The 16,524-nt window shown below is 36.4% G+C and overlaps 1 protein-coding gene across 10 annotated transcripts in view; it reads right to left on the bottom strand.

Annotated features, from left to right (window-relative positions):
* The window catches only part of PTPRK (protein tyrosine phosphatase receptor type K), a 594,471-nt gene that overhangs the window by 366,723 nt on the left and 211,224 nt on the right, over positions 1–16,524 (bottom strand). For all 10 annotated transcript variants that reach the window (XM_070461331.1, XM_070461333.1, XM_070461334.1 and 7 more), the window contains exon 3: positions 6,660–6,931. In XM_070461331.1, coding sequence (XP_070317432.1) covers positions 6,660–6,931 — 272 coding nt within the window. The remainder of the gene's footprint in view (positions 1–6,659; positions 6,932–16,524) is intronic.

The following is a 16,524-nucleotide window of genomic DNA, read 5'->3' as shown; positions in this document are numbered from 1 at the left end:
CCTAACTGCCGATGTGATTGTATTTGGAGACTGTGCCTTTAGGGGCTAATTAAGAACCCAGGTGGCTAGAGGTAAAGAACCTGCCTCCAAGGCAGGAGGCATTTGACAAGGTTTGGATCCTTGGGTGGGGAAGATCCCCTTGAGAAGGGCGTGGCAACCACTCCAGTATTCTTGCCTGAAGAATCCCATGGAGAGAGGAGCCTGGCAGGCTATATATAGTCCAGAGGGTCTCAAGAGTAGGACAAGACTGAAGTGACTTTGCACGAGGCCAAAAGAGTGGGACCCTAGTCCGACTGGCCTGCTGCCCACAGGAGAAGAGGACAGGACACCAGAGCACTCTCTCTGTATCATGTGAGGTCACAGGGAAAAGGTGGGAATCTGCAAGTCAGGAAGAGAGCTCTCACCAGGAAACAAATAGACCAGCACTTTGATCTTTGGCCTTCACACCGTAAGAGAAATAAGTTTCTATTGTTTAAGTCACTTGGTCTGTAGTATATTGTTACAGTGCCTCAAGCAGACTAGGAAAGAAAATCCATCTAGGAAAGAAAAATATTGCCACCCTCCTTTCTTCAGTGGGGCTCTACATGGTTGGATAAAGACCAGTAAAAATTGGAAGCATCCCAAGAGCTAAGGCACAGGAGTGTTATCCTCTTTTCCTCATGCTTTGCATGGATGGTTCATGAGCAGGCTCTTATTTCAGCCCCTCTCCTTCAAGAGCAATCTTTTAGAGACTTTTTATTTATGTAAACAGTCATTTGGTTTAAGTCCCAATCTTCTTGGATCCAAAGCAGCAGTATCTCTGGAGTGCAACAAACATTCCATTGCCAAAATATCAGTGCAATACATGTTAACATAAACCTTTAAAATGGAAACAAAAATAAAAGACCACATGCTTGTCCAGTTCTTACAGTTTTGTTTTTTTTTTAAACCAGTGGAAAATGTTAAGAAGAAAATGGCTTGCAAAAGTTCAGTATTTATCTCTCAGTGAATTAGGGGGTGAGAAAAGAAAGGCACATTCTGCTATATTATCACTTTCCAATTTCAGGCCAAACCCCTGTAGTTTTCATCACGCATCATTTTTGTGATTAATGATGTGCACCCAGTTAATGGAAAACAGCAGATTAGATTTCCACTAATAGTTTTGGAAGTTATGTCTGCCTGCCTCATTTGGTAACAACCTCACTGTTCAGTAAGAAACTAATGGATTTAATCCCAAAGCAGAATTTAGTTTTACACATTCAAGACAGGTCAGATTTCCAGAGTGGAGAAAATTATATTCTTAGAGGTGTGCTATTCTTCAGTTGAGATTTAACACTGAGATAATACCTCATGATATTTGGGTTGTTTTTTGTTTTCTTTCTTTTTGCTTCTGTTTAGTGAGCAATTTAAAAATTTACAGTACTTACTTAAGGTCTATAAAAATAGGAGGAATTAGCAACTTGTAACCATGGCAAATAAAATGCATGTAATATAATATTTTCTATAATTAGTACACTAAGCTAAAAAGACATCTATTGTTCTAAAGACACAGGTGAGAAATAATTCCTTATACTGCAACGCTTATGTCAGAAATAAAATTCACATTTGCTAGTCCTGTTTCACTATAGACAGAGCTGGTTAACCAAAACAGATACACTAGAAAGCAAACTAATCAAGGAACAGAGAAATCAAGAGGCAAGAATTCTAGTTCCATTTCTGTCTCAAATTACTTTGGAAACAACTCTTTGTTTTCATTTTTCCCACCTCATTTTATATCTATCCCTCTTTAGTCATTTAATAATTGCTATTAAATATATATTACATTAAATATATATTGTTTCAAAGTTTTATCTATGCATATCTCACATGCCCATCTGGACAAGGCTCCTTAAAGGCAGACCCCACCTCTGATTAACATTTTTATCTTTACATTTATTTATCTTTACATCTTTATATGGCCAAGCTAGACTGTAAGCTTCAGGAAAAGAGGGGTTTTACCTATGTATCTCCAGAAGTTAGCATGATGTGCTAATAATGTGTAAAAAAATCAGACATTTTAATAAATTAAAAACCTGAAAAAAAAGAGAGTGGGGTGGAGAGGAATGAATAGGTGTAACACAAAGGACTTTTCAGGCAGTGAAAATATTCTGATTCTATAATGATGAATATATGTCATTATATATTTGTCTAAAGGCTAAGAATGTATAACACCAAGAGTGAACCCTAAAATTAACTACAGACTTTGAGTGATCGTGCTGTGCCGTGCTAAGTAGCTTCAGTCATGTCCGACTCTTTGAGACCCTATGGACTATGCCAGGTTCCTCTGTCCATGGGATTCTCCAGGCAAGAATACTGGAATGGATTGCCGTGCCCTCCTCCAGGGGATCTTCCCAAATCAGGGATTGAACCCGAGTCTTTTATGTTTCCTGCCTTAGCAGGCAGGTTCTTTATCTCTAGCATCACCAGGAAAGGCCCTTGAGTTGACCATGATATGTCAATACAGGTTCATCTATTATAACAAACACAGGTTCATCAATCATACCTCTCTGGTAAGAGTTGATAATGGGGGAGGTTATGCATATGTGAGAACCAGGGATACATAAGGATGTCTCTGAACTTTCCTCTCAAATTGGCTATGAACCTAAATCTGCTATTTAAAAAAAAAAAAAATAGTATGTTTCACAATTAAAGAAAAATGCTGAGAACTTATTAAATCCAACAGAGTTCATGTTATTTTTTTATTTATTCATCATAATATTAACCTAATTTATGATAAACACCCACTATATGAGTAGTTCACTACTATTAACTCATTTAATACTTAGAAAACCCAATGAGACAGGTACTGTTGTGATCTTCATTTTTCAGATGAGGAAACTACAGTCAAAGAGATTAAAGAACACCCCCAAGACTGCACATCTGCTAAACAGGAGAGTCAAGATTCACCTAAGAAGTGCTGGCCCCAGAGTCCATGGGCCTTATCCTAATCTTCCAGGTAACCAAAATTCATTATTCAGAGAATCACTTTTGCCTTTATTTCATGTATCTTTTCTTTCAAATCTGAGGTTTCTTGAGGTTGAAAACTAGTAATTAAATTACCACATCAATCTTCTCTTTAGGCATCTGATAAGATGGAATCTGTGGGAAGGGAAAACCATACCAAAGATATATTGCATCTTTTTCAGATATTTAGTTCAATAGAAAAATGGAAAAAAGAAGGACTGGCTTGTAAGGAGCATATGTTTTCACTTCCAGGATTGTGAGTTTTATACAAAAGTTATCCTATACTATTAATAATTAAAAGTAGTACAATTCTCAGCCTATTTTTGATTGCCTCTGTTGTTATTACTAAAGTTGGGTGAAAAGGGGTTGTACAAGATGGCTGGTCAGATACAGAATATGGTTCAAGCAAAGACAGACAGGAGTCTTCACTAGACAAACAAAAGGAAAGGAGTTAGAAAAATGATCAGGTTAAAACAAGCAAGCAAAAAAAGAGTAAAGAAGAAGTCCGGAGACTGTAAGGTCTCTGGAGAAGAGAAGCTGAGAAAACTGTGGAACCAAGGAGATCAATTTCTATGAATATCACAATTCTACTTAACCTAGAGTCTGGAAAAATTAAAAATAAATGGCATTTGTTTATGAATAAAGAGTAGACTTGTAAAATGGCACATTGCAATGGCTATATTTTAATTTTTTAAAATACATAAAGATTCTGCATTAAGCAGTGGTCAAAGTTTTTCATGTTATTTCCTAATAGCAAAAATTCTACATAAATACAGTTGTTTCTAATAACTGTTACACAGATACTACCAGTATCTGAATGACAAAAATCAATGAAAACATCAATCAAGTAATTTATTGAGCACTAAGCACATGAATAAAAAATATTCTACTCTGTTATTTTCTCTCATTGATTGTTAAGTTTTTCAGGTTAAGGAAAAGGATGTGGAAGCAAAGTAATCACGTAAGGAATGATCTATTGCTCAAATTTTAGTCTGCAACAAAGAGACATTTACCCACAGGTTCTATGTATTTAGCAATCATTTTCTCAGACAAAGAGATCTCCAAAAAGATCTCACTGGCCAGGTTGAAACTTGCACAGGTTCCTTTTGCATGGTTTTATTAAAGGTACCGCAGGTACAAGTAACCTAGGCAGCTTTGTCATGCAAAATGAGACTGAACAAAGAAACATTCATCCAGTTCTTGGTATGATAACTCAACATTAAAAGTAACATTACAGAAATCTGCACCATAAGGAAATGTTATGGGGGAGAGGCTGGGGGAGGAGGGATGGACTGGGAGTTTGGAGTTAGTAAATGCAAACTATTACAAATAGAATGGATAAACAACAAGGTCCTACTGTATAGCATAGGGAACTATATTCAGTAAAGTGTGACAAACCATAATGGAAATGAATATTAAAAAGAATATATACATATGTATAACTGAATCATTTTGCTCTACAGCAGAAATTAACACAACATTGTAAATCAACTATATTTCAATTAAAAATAACAAAATAAAATAGAAATTACAAGTTGGTTAAAAAAAAGAGAGAGAGAAAGAAAGAAAATGTTATATCAATGATTCAAAGATCTTACCAAAAAATAGGAGAAAGCATAATGTATGCTATTTCTAAGTTACAAAGGATCAGCAGTATGATACAACACATACATTATTTGTTGAATTTACCAAAATCTACCTCTATGGGTTTTTATTTGCAAAGATATAACTAACAATTTGATCCTTTAATGAACTATTTATGCAGGTAGCAAACAAAAAACAGGGCTGAATATAAGCAACCTGACTCTAGAATCCAAATTTTTAATATTTCTGCTAGATTTGTTATCTGAGCTTTAATTTATCTTGAAGTGAAGTGAAGTCGCTCAGTCGTGTCTGACTCTTTGCGACCCCATGGACACCAGGTTCCTCTGTCCGTGGGATTTTCTAGGCAAGGGTACTGGAGTGGGTTGCCATTTCCTTCTCCAGGGAAACTTCCCAACCCAGGGATCAAACCCAGGTCTCCCACATTGTAGACAGACACTTTTCTGTCTGAGCCGCCAGGGAAGTCCTTTAACTTATTTTAAGGAGGCTGAATTCATTGATAGTTTTATTTTGCTGAATCAGAGCTTTTCTTTTCAGTGTTGTGTTAAGCTCCAGTAACAGATTATAAAGAAATTAGTACAATGACAATGTGCTGTGAGGTTAACCCAGCAATGACAGCCATCAGCCCACTGTTGTCAGAGATGAGCCCATTAATCTTGCTTCAGTGCTTTTAGCATTAGTTTTACACAGCTCCATCCACTCACCTACCACATAAGCAGCCCTCCTAGAGCTGTGCACCCTGAAGAAACATATGGCTCTCCAGGATTGCCAAGAAACATCCTTGTGTTCAGGAATAATGGAATCAACTAGCACCTAATAAGAATCCACTGAAATCTTCATAGACACATAACCCTAAACGGAGAACCTTACCTTTAGAACTATAACTATGAAGTAAGAGACTTTTAATAAAACAAACAAACAAAAAAGCAATTCAAAAACAAAGCAATTAAAACAATGGATTGATTCCCTCACCCCTCTTCCCAAGAATAAAGATAAGTTTAACATGCTTTATTTTAAAGTAGAAATAAAACTGTTATTACCTTATAAACTACTCACCGATGATAATAAAAATATACTTTTACATAACCCATCTCTGTTAAGCTCTATAATCAGCTACAAATAGGCAAATCTTTTAAAAGTTTAAATTCCAAGATCTAGCACAGAAGGGAATTTTCAGGAGAGATAACTTTCTGTTACCAGGTACTGAACCTCACATGAAGATTACTTAACAACTTTCCAAACTGGTAAATGGACTTTTTTGGTTAAACCATATAAACTCAGTCACACAACTCACAATGTAGGTACTGACACTATTCATTGTTCAGTTTACTCATAATTAAATCAAGCATTTGTAGGGAGTGGAATCCAAAAACCATGTTTGGTTGGTCCAACATATGGACCATGTTTCTTTGTTGGTTGTTTTTTTTTAATGGTTGGGCTGGAAAAGCCCTGATAGGTTATGTACAGAGAGACTTTCGAGTCATAATGAGTAATTAGATGGTCAAGTGGCAATGGAATAGAATGAAGCAGCCACTTAGTCACCAGAATGAAGACTCTAAACTGAAATCCTTTAGTTTTACCTTGAAGCCAGAACTCAAATTCTTGGTGAGGCTTTGTTTGCTTTTTTTTAACTTAATGTAACTGACAAAATATTTAAAAATTATTGAAGATGCCTCTCCTCAGATAACATATTTCATGAAGTCCTATTTCATGTTTATTTTTGAATATTATTTTCAGGAAGTTATTGAACCAATCCAGTCTGAATATTATGCTCAACTCAATAAGACTATTTCTTCCAGAACAGAGATACAGAAATATGTCTGTCAGTAAGCAACTCTTTGCCAAACAACCAACAAATTTTGTACCTAAACTACCTTTTTCCATATGTTGAAATATCTTCTGTACTTTGAAGATTTTGTGCCAATATATTTAAACATTTTCTCAAGAACAGTGGTGGAGGAGGACGAAAGAAATCATCTCTCATTCCTATGGGGCTAGAATTTACCTCTAAGTATTATATACACAGTGAGATCCAATGACATCAAATCATGAACCAGAAAAGAACGGATGATTACCTGATATTCATTGGGCCAAAAGGTGCTCACTGCTAGCTCAGCCCGAAGCCAGTCTCTACCCGTGAATCCAGTCACATTCCAAATTGGATTGGCAAGAGGTCCTTTATTCACCCTAACCAATATGTTCAAAGTGCCAGGACTCAGCCCCTTCTGGCTATATAACAGGTAACTGAAGTCAATACAGTGAGTGTCGTTCTCCTTCATTGTAGGCAGCTGAAGTCTGGCTTTTTCTCCAGGGTCATGATCTGAAGAGTCCACTATCATATAGGAACCTGAAATGATATCACATAAAATAAGATCAAGTAGATATATAAGCAAAAGGGAAAATATAATAACAGAAATAAAGCTAAAAATGATACCAATCTATTCTGAGTATTAAATTTAATTTAAAAAGACTATGTCTTCCCAAACAGAGATATAGAAAGATATCAAACAAGTAAATAGATGAATTGAATTCATAGTGGTTAACAGACATTGTTCAAAGTACATAACATGTACAAATTAATTTACTCTCCACAACAATCTGTTATTATTCCTATTTTACAAATTAGGAAACTGAGGCACAATTAGTAACTTAAAGTCAAACAGGTCATGCAGAGCCTGGTTCAATCCAGATTCCCACCCTAAATTATCTCTACTCTTGCTAAACAAAGGTCTTTTAGCAAACAACCAAAGAAACGTATTATTGGCCTGATTTACAGAGGGAGTGCATTATTCCTTTCCCCACCCATAATTCGAATGCAGAGAGGGGCTACAAGTACAGGCACTGGAATCAATTTCTGACCCCAGATCCCAAGATCATCACATATGCAAGTTGTGTGACCTTTTGCAATGTACTAAAAACTCTGGACTTGCTCAAGGAATAAGAATACTTTGCAGTGTAAGTGTGAGGACTGAAGTGTAAAATGCCAAAATTTCTAGAACTGAGAATTTGACACAAAGCAGATTCACCCACTTGGAGCCTCTTCTGCTAAGTTGACAGTTGATCACCACTCCTATTGTCCTTGAATCTGCAATAGTCTCTATGGTATTATAGAGCTACCAGAGACCTGGTTTGAAATCACTTATCTACTCCACTACCTTTGGCTTAATAAACATTCATTTGGAAATCTGACAGGAGGAAGAAAAGAGCATAAAGAATCTCAACCTCCCAGTTCCTCATACTTCCACTGTCAAACACACTTGTGTGGCAAGCAAAGTCATACACAGATAAGTGTAAAAATGGGATTTGAACATTAACTGCTGATATTAGTCCAAGGACCTTTTTAAAAAAAAACCACCGTTTTTCTCATGTCCCTGTGGATGTTAACAAAGACATATATTACAAAAATGTAAATATTTACATTTCAGGTAATGATACCCATTTATCACGCTTAACGTAGAATACAAATTTTATTGTAAAATATTTTTCCCTAGGGTGTAATTTTAACACTCCCCCCCCAAATGTACTATATGCAGTGTTACAGAACCCATTGTTACAAGGGTTACACTTGGACCTCTCTTCTTGACAAACCTGAGGAACCTGATTGAAAAGTCAACCCAGTGCAATTAACACTCAATTTACAAGTTCAAATCATAGTGCATAGGAGGGTTTCAACCACTCAAGAAACCAAAATTTCAAGATTTCAAGTCTGACCAATTCCTGGTCAGTGGGTATTACATGGTTCAGAAGTTTTGCGGAGATTTCAAGTGATAACAGTGTTAGTTATTTAAGCCAAGGGCAGAATAAGCTTACTACACTGATCATCAGGGAGAAGGCAATGGCAACCCACTCCAGTGCTCTTGCCTGGAAAATCCCATGGATGGAGGAGCCTGGTGGGCTGCAGTCCATGGGGTTGCGAAGAGTCGGACACAACTGAGCAACTTCACGTTCACTTTTCCCTTTCATGCATTGGAGAAGGAAATGGCAACCCACTCCAGGGTTCTTGTCTGGAGAATTCCAGGGCCGGGGGAGCCTGGTGGGCTGCCGTCTATAGGGTCACACAGAGCTGGACATGACTGAAGCGACTTAGCAGCAGCAGTAATCATCATTGACATTACTTTCCCTTAATTTTTCTCAGTTCTCCTCTTCTCTTGTAACCTGAAATTCTTTTCTTTTCTCTTCTTCCCCCCTCCCAATTTTTACAGATTGCACATCCATAGAATAAATTATCCTTGTATGTTTTGAAGAAATTATGTCCTTTTCTTTTAAATCAGATATTTAATTTGTAGAAGCAGGATGCTTCTGTTCTTGGTTATCCTCACATTCTACAGTCCATCCTGAACTGTAAAGATGTCTTTCAGATTCACCACAGCAGAACAGATCAATCACAGCTTTTAAGAAGGACCAGATCTGTGATCTTAGATAAGTGACTTAGTATTATTGGGCCTCAGCTTCTTCACAAACATAGTGACCTATTTCTCCATGGCTTTCACTATTTTTTCAGTGACATATTATGACATTAGTGGATTTAAATTATTTTTACAAGTCTGCATCAATTATGACTTTTGACTGTCAATTTTCAAATAGTGCTCTCTAAATGACTTATAGGCTTTCAAATAGTTATTTTCTTCCATTATGAAATAAAGTTTGAAATAAAATGTTTTGTCTCACATTTTATTTATATAGTATGATATTTACCATTAAGACCATTTAGCCATTTTCAGCCAGTTGCACTTTTAAGTTACAATAATTTTCTTATTAAGAAAAAGGGATAAGCAAAGTATATTAATTTGTAGGAATTCCAATTTGATCATTAGAAGTCACAAAATAAAACCCTGCCAAATTATTTCAGCATTTCAAGGACATTCAATGCAAGCTAAATAAAGTTTTAGAAGTGTTGATATTTCCTTTTTATAAAATGTTTCTGCTAAATTAACTTCTTTCAATGTAGCCTGACTACTGCTACATTTTTGGAGTGCTATGGAATATCATGCCTTTATTTCACAGTTCCAGAAGGGAAGACGCAAGCAAAAGCATCAAAAAGCCATCGAAATCCTTCTGCCATCTGACTTCACATAGTGGCAACTTACCCTGTAGGCACCATGGAGGTAGCGTTTGACACAAGATTCCCTTCCATCATCCCAAACACAGAGAACACTATGCTATTCTTATCAACTTCTAAAAATTACTTCCACAGTCTCCCAGAATAACTGGCTACCAAGACATAGAATCAACAAAGTCTGTAATATGCACTTTCTCATTCTTCACGTTATAATTTAAGCGTATTTACTATTGTTTAGTTATCAGCTAACTAATCCCTCAGATTTCTAATGAGTTTGGTTCTATTCTGCTGTAATTTAGCTATCTCAAGGCTTAATAATGAAACATCTGTGTGCACATAAATATAATGTACTAATTTTTAATAAATGTGACTTCTTTAGTGTGGCCTTACAAATATTCCTTATAGTCTCGTGAGCAACAGAGTTCTCAAATATATCATTTAAGACAGAGGAAGAAAACATAAATGCTTGTAATTAAAACTTTTAAGAAGTATAACCTTTCTGGAAAGCAATTTGCCAATGAGAATCAAAAATCTTTCAAAACTTATATGCCTTCTGCTCTGACAATTCCAAATCTAGGAAGGTACACTAAATAATCACGTGTATGTACAAAGATAAAGCCTTAAAAAAAAAAACTCTCATTTTCCTCATTAAAATAAGGAAAAGAAAAACTATTTAAAATTCCAATAATAGGCAATTTGTAAAATTATGATAAAAGTTTGATGAACACTTATGCAGTCATTAAAAATGATATTATTAAAAACATTTAATGGAAAATACAATATGTTAGGTAAAATACATGTTATAAAATATTATACTCACTTATGAAAATATATATTTATATTAAATAAAAGCATTGGTATAAGTGAGTGGGTGTATTCATATATGAACACATAAACATGTAGATATAATTGAAAGAAAACAAAAATGCATAGAAAATGTCAACTGTATCATCTGGGCAGGGGGGTGCTGTACTTTGTCTTCTGTTTTATTTTTGTTCATATATATTCACTGAATGTTCTACAATAGGCATGCAACAGGTTTGTACTTTAAAGAAAGACTACACGAATGCCATCTTACATGAGGACCATCGAATGGATAATGATAAATACTCAGGAAATAAATGCGGCATTTGTTTTGGTTTTTTGCCTTTTAAAAACTAATCCTATTTGTATCCCACAGATTAACAGCTTCTTGGCTTTCGAAAAAAACAATACAAAAACTAGGACCTTCTTATTTACTTCAATTCATTAAAAAAGAGAGGCTGCAAGTACTTAGCAGCTTTTACTTAGAAAGTCAAAGAAAACAAATTCCATATTCATAAACACCACAGTCCAAAATCTAGATAAACAATGCCCCTATGAATTTTCTGTATTAATGAAAATTTTATCTTTATGCTATACTTAAGGAAAAAACATAGTAACAGAGAAAATAGGATTAACTGCTAAGAAAATAATGAATGATGAATAGATTTCTACACTTCATCCTAAACTTCCTTCATTATATATATATATATATATATATATATATATATATATATATATATATCTTTTTGAACACTAACAATATTTTCATTAAGTCAGTTCTTATCAAAATCCATTGTATTTTCCCTGTAAAGTAAGCAGAGAGAAATTTCCACTTCTGTGCTTAGTACTAACCACGCTCCATAATCTTGCCCAAAGTACTACATCTACATTACCTTTCACTACTTCTCTTCACAAACCAGCTTCCCCAACCTGACACAGCACTCACTATTCTCCCCACATATCACACCAGTTTCCTCCTTCAGAATGGGTTCAGTCTCTTATAAGAAAGCCTCCCCTCATCTGAGCCCCTAGTCAATTATTACATTACTCTTCTTCAGCCCCAGCCCACCCTGACCTTCCCCTGCCTTTGATATACAGTTTCAGCCTTTTTTGTTCTATCCCTTAATTAGACACTGTCTTTACACAATTACATAGGAACATTTATATCCTGCAAAAGAGTAATAACATCCTCTTAGAAAGTACATGATTCAGTCAAGAGTCCAATCAAAAAAGAAAAGCCACACAAAAAAAATGTAACAGTAAAAGTATAATATAAAGAATTATTAACTGTAAGAAGGTGATGTTGTTGATCAGTTGCTCAATCATATCCCACTCTTTGCGACCCCATGAATTGAAGTATACCAGGTTTCCTTGTCCTTTACTATCTTCTGGAGTTTGCTCAAACTCATGTCCATTGAGTCGACAATGCCATCCAATCCTTTCATCCAAGAGTATAGAGATTTTAAAGGTATATAGAGAACCCTAAGGGATAACCACAATACCCAAGGAACAAAAAATGTGGAACAGGGAGAGAGACTGCTGAAAATCAGACTCGCTTCGAAGATGCAGTTGCCGCCCACTGGGTAGTGAAGACCTGGCTGATCACTCAGGCCTTGCACACAGCAGGTTTGGGGTGAGCTCTGTGAATGCTGGGGTGAGCCACAGAAAGGCAGTCACCAGGCCAGCGCCGGGGCTGCAAGCTCTCTGAGACACTGCAAGCCCTGGGAAACCTTTAGCCCTGTGGGGCCAGCAAGAAGAAACTAAAATAGAAACACAGCTCAATCAAGAGTTAAAAATCTCCTTTCCACTAAAATGCCCCCTGGGGCCCTCTACTGACAGAGCTAACACTGGGAGTTTCAAAGGAGAAAAGCTTCAAAGTCAAGCTGCATCTTACAGAGCAGATAGTAAAGGATGGTTTAGCACTGTTCAGCTATGAACTGACACATCTAGTAAGGACCTAGCATATAGAAATTCAATGATACTAGTTAGTTGGTTAGTTGAATGACTGAATGAATGAGGAGACAAAGAGACTAGCTCTTAAAATTTAACTGTTGAGAGTGTATCAACTCTACTTATATGTGAGATAAATTATCAGAAAACCTCAGAACAACAACAAAAATAAAGCAAACAATTGGAACTGATTTATATTGATTCCAAACAGAATAATTTCATGAAAAGAGTATAATGTTTGGAAGTACACACTTTACATTTTGATCAGAGTCATTCTTGACTATATATATAAAACCTCTATTAAGCAATGGTTCTCAAACATGTTAGTCTTAGGATCCTTTTTCCAGTCTTAAAAATATTGAGACTATCAAAGAGCCTTTGTTCCTGTGAGTTCTATCAATATTGACCATACTAGAAATTCAAACTAAGAAATTTCAAAAAAATTATTAATTCAGTTAATATTAACAATAATAAATCCATTATATGCTAACTCAAATAAAATATTTTTATGAAAAATTACATTTTGCCAAAAAAACATGGTATAAAGGGAGGCACATTTTTGCAAATCTCTTTAATATATGACTTAACAGAAGCTATCTTCTTCATTCATCCTGTTGTAATATCAAATATCATGTAGCCTCTGAGAAATTATACCATACACTCACGAGAAAATGAGAAGAAGAAAAACAGTGTCGTGACAGTAGTTTTGACCTCACAGATCCTCTGACATGGTCTTGGGGACCCACAGCAGTCCCTGGAGTACATGTGAAGAATCACTATATTTTAACATGCATAATTCTTTTCAACTCCATGCTATAATGAGAACCTTTCCAGTGTACTTATTTATACTGAATCTACTCATTCAGTTGCTGCATGGTATATAGATGTTCTCTACGAAACAAAAGGCTTTACTGAGATGTTAGATGTCTGGAGAATAAAAATTGAAAAACTTGAATATTTTTACACCAGTATAAATATAAAGGGTGTATCAATCAAGGTTCATGAGAGAAACAAATAGACACACACACACACACACACACACACACACACACACACACAAAGGTTTATTGGAAGAACTGGTTTATGTGATTACAGAGGCTGAGAAGAACAGACCCAGGAAGAGAAAACTGTATAGTTCTAGTCCAAGTCCAAAGGCTAAGTAATGTTCTATCTTAACAAGAAAAGCATTTTTGTGTGTTCTAAAGACCATTTTGAATAGTTATCAAAAGCTACCAAAGCACCAAGACACTGTGCAAAACAGTTATTTCTTGGCATTGAGTGAGGTTTTCCCAATAGAAACAAAAATCATGCCAGAAACTGTTGATGTGAAAAAACTAAAAATGCTGAACACTAATACAGTGTCATGCCCAGCCAGCCTAAGAAGCCATAATCAGAACCACAAGGAAGAGAACAGTGACAGCTGAAATCACAACTTGGGTCCCAATCCATCTGGGATGACATTTTTTTCTTTGTTGTAAGATTAGTATCTCTAAGCATTTATGTTGCCATTACGAAAGTGAAGGCAATGTCTTGCTTTTCACAATATTTTTCAGCTTCTCATTTCCTTTTATCAAGCGTCTTCTCCTCATCCCATTTTGCTTCATCTGATTAGTGGCAACATAATATAGCAAGTTACTAAAACTAAGAACCTAGAAAGCAGGTTGATCTTACCCTCACTTTCCTTTTGCACTTCACTAACAATTTATATTGCCTCTAAACTTCTCCTCAATCCATCCAACATTTCTTCATCTCAGCTAGTTCATCCAGCTCCTATCATTTCTCAGGAGGACAACTAGAATAGACCCCTAACAGGTTTCATGAATTCTACATTAGCAGTGCTACAACAGTTTTCTACAGGCAGCCGGATTTTTCCAAAACAATTCATCTTTTCTCATCTCCACATTGTAGTGAGAATTAAACCCAAACTCTTCACTCTAACCTATCAGCTTCAATACAACCTGGCCCCTGCCTTCCTGTCTCACATTATCTCCTGCCTTCTCATCCTCAGCATGCTCCAGCTACAGTGGACGTCTGCCTTTTGAAAGTCCAAGGTTATGTCTATTATCAGTGTTTTCACACTGGGTTTTCCTCTGCCTGGAATACTCTCTCCTCGGCTGGCTTATTTTTATCATTCAGGCCTCAGCTCAAATACCATCTATCAGTGAAGCAATCCCTGGTCCGTTAATAAAGTAGTTCCTTCCAGGATTCCTTCTAACATGCCATTCTTTGTTATTGCCCTCATAGCCCTTGCCATTTACAAAATCCACTTTGTTTATCTGATTGAAAAACTCCACACACACAGAAAAATCATACTTTATCTTGCTCATTCAAAACTCTAGAACAATGCCAGCAGACTTCAGCACAGAGTGGGAAGTTTTTATGACATCTGGCAACCACCTATTTGTGCTTTCTGCTCGGCTGTCTGCAGCACTTCCATAATGCTCTCTTACGTACCAAATGCACCATATCGATCAGAGCGCCTCCCCAGCTCTCATGCAGTCTTTTCAAGATCAGAAACCTCTTTTTCCTCCTAGCACTTAACAGAGGAATTCTGCACAGGTAAAGTCCTAGTGAACTCAACTAAAGCAAAAAAAAAAAGAAGAAGAAGAAGGAAAACAAAAAAAAAGCAAGCAAAAAAATGAAGAATTTCAAAAGTTATAGCAGTACTGTTTTTTCAAAGACAACAAGAAGGGAAAGAAACAGTAAATCTGAAATAACTTTAAACAATGTTCTTAAAAACAAAACAATGTTTTCAAATGCTGACATTTCCCTCCAGAGATCCCATGATTTTGGTAAGGTTGACAGATGTGCCCTCACTTTTGTTGCAGTCTGTCATTATTTTCTTCAAACATCTATCTAACTTCTATTATTTCTTTTTTTTTAACTTTTTATTTTGTATTATTGATACATAGTCGATTAACAATGTTGTGATAGTGTCAGGTGAATAGTGAAGGGACTCAGCCATACAAATACATGTATCCATTCTCCCTCAAACTCCCGGTGCTTTCACGGTGCCATATAACATTGAGCAGAGTTCCATGAGCTCTACAGTAGAACCTTGCTGGTTATCCATTTTAAATACCGTAGAGTGTACATGTCGATCCCAAACTCCCTAACTATTCCTTCCCCCCATTCTATTACTTAAGATAATGCCTTCCACTAAGTTGGCTTCTAAAAGACAGAATGAGGCACACATTTTTAAAAATTACATTTGCCCCCTGAGCTCCAACACAAAAGAACTGAACTTGCAACTTCGCAGGATTCTAGTCCGACAACTTTGTGCACGTGTGTGCTTCATCGCTCTGTCGTGTCCAGCTCTTTGCGAACCCATAGACTGTGCCCACCAGCCTCCTCTGTCCATGGGATTCTCCAGGCAAGAATACTGGAGTGGGTTGCCATGCCCTCCTCCAGGGGATCTTCCCAACCCAGGGATCGAACCCAGGTCTCCTACATTGCAGGCAGATTCTTTACCGTCTGAGCCGCCAGGGAAGCTCTGTCTGTTTCATTGTCTGGACTTTTTTATCCACATTCCACAGGAATAAAATTTCTCTTAATTCCTGAGTAAGGGCTTTGTATTTGTTCTAGGTAGCCATCTTACATTTGAAAATAAAATGTATTTTATCTTCAAGAACAGCATCTAACATGTTCATAAAACACAGAACTGTACAAAGATTTCAGATGAAATGAGCACAACATTTTTCCTTCTTGGGAGACCAGTCACCTCAGGAAGTTTATCTGCTACACATTAAGATCTAGAAACTGGGCCAAACACTGTACTACAGTTTAATCTCCTTCTCCTACATCTTAGAAAGCAAAAGCATGAACCCAACTGGCCCTTACTTTGACCACCTGAATTTTTTTTTTGACCACCTGAATTTTTATTTTCACTTCAATGATACAGAAAATCTGTGCAACCTACTATTAAAAGTGTGAATTAATTATCACCAACCCCCTCTTAAAGGCAGGCAGATTTTACAACCTGCTGCACTTTTCTCATCAGGATTTTTTAGGATGCCAGTTTCCCCTACCCACTATCACCCATCTCTTCAACTCCCTAGCTTGGGCAAATAATTAAACCTTTCTCTATCTTGGTTTTGTTGTCTTGAAATGCCTAAAGCCCTTAAGGT

This window comes from Odocoileus virginianus, chromosome 34, assembly GCF_023699985.2.
Source record: "Odocoileus virginianus isolate 20LAN1187 ecotype Illinois chromosome 34, Ovbor_1.2, whole genome shotgun sequence".
Taxonomy (NCBI): Eukaryota; Metazoa; Chordata; class Mammalia; order Artiodactyla; family Cervidae; genus Odocoileus; species Odocoileus virginianus.
The sequence above is the reverse complement of the archived record's forward strand: the minus strand, read 5'-3'. Positions and strand labels throughout refer to the sequence as shown.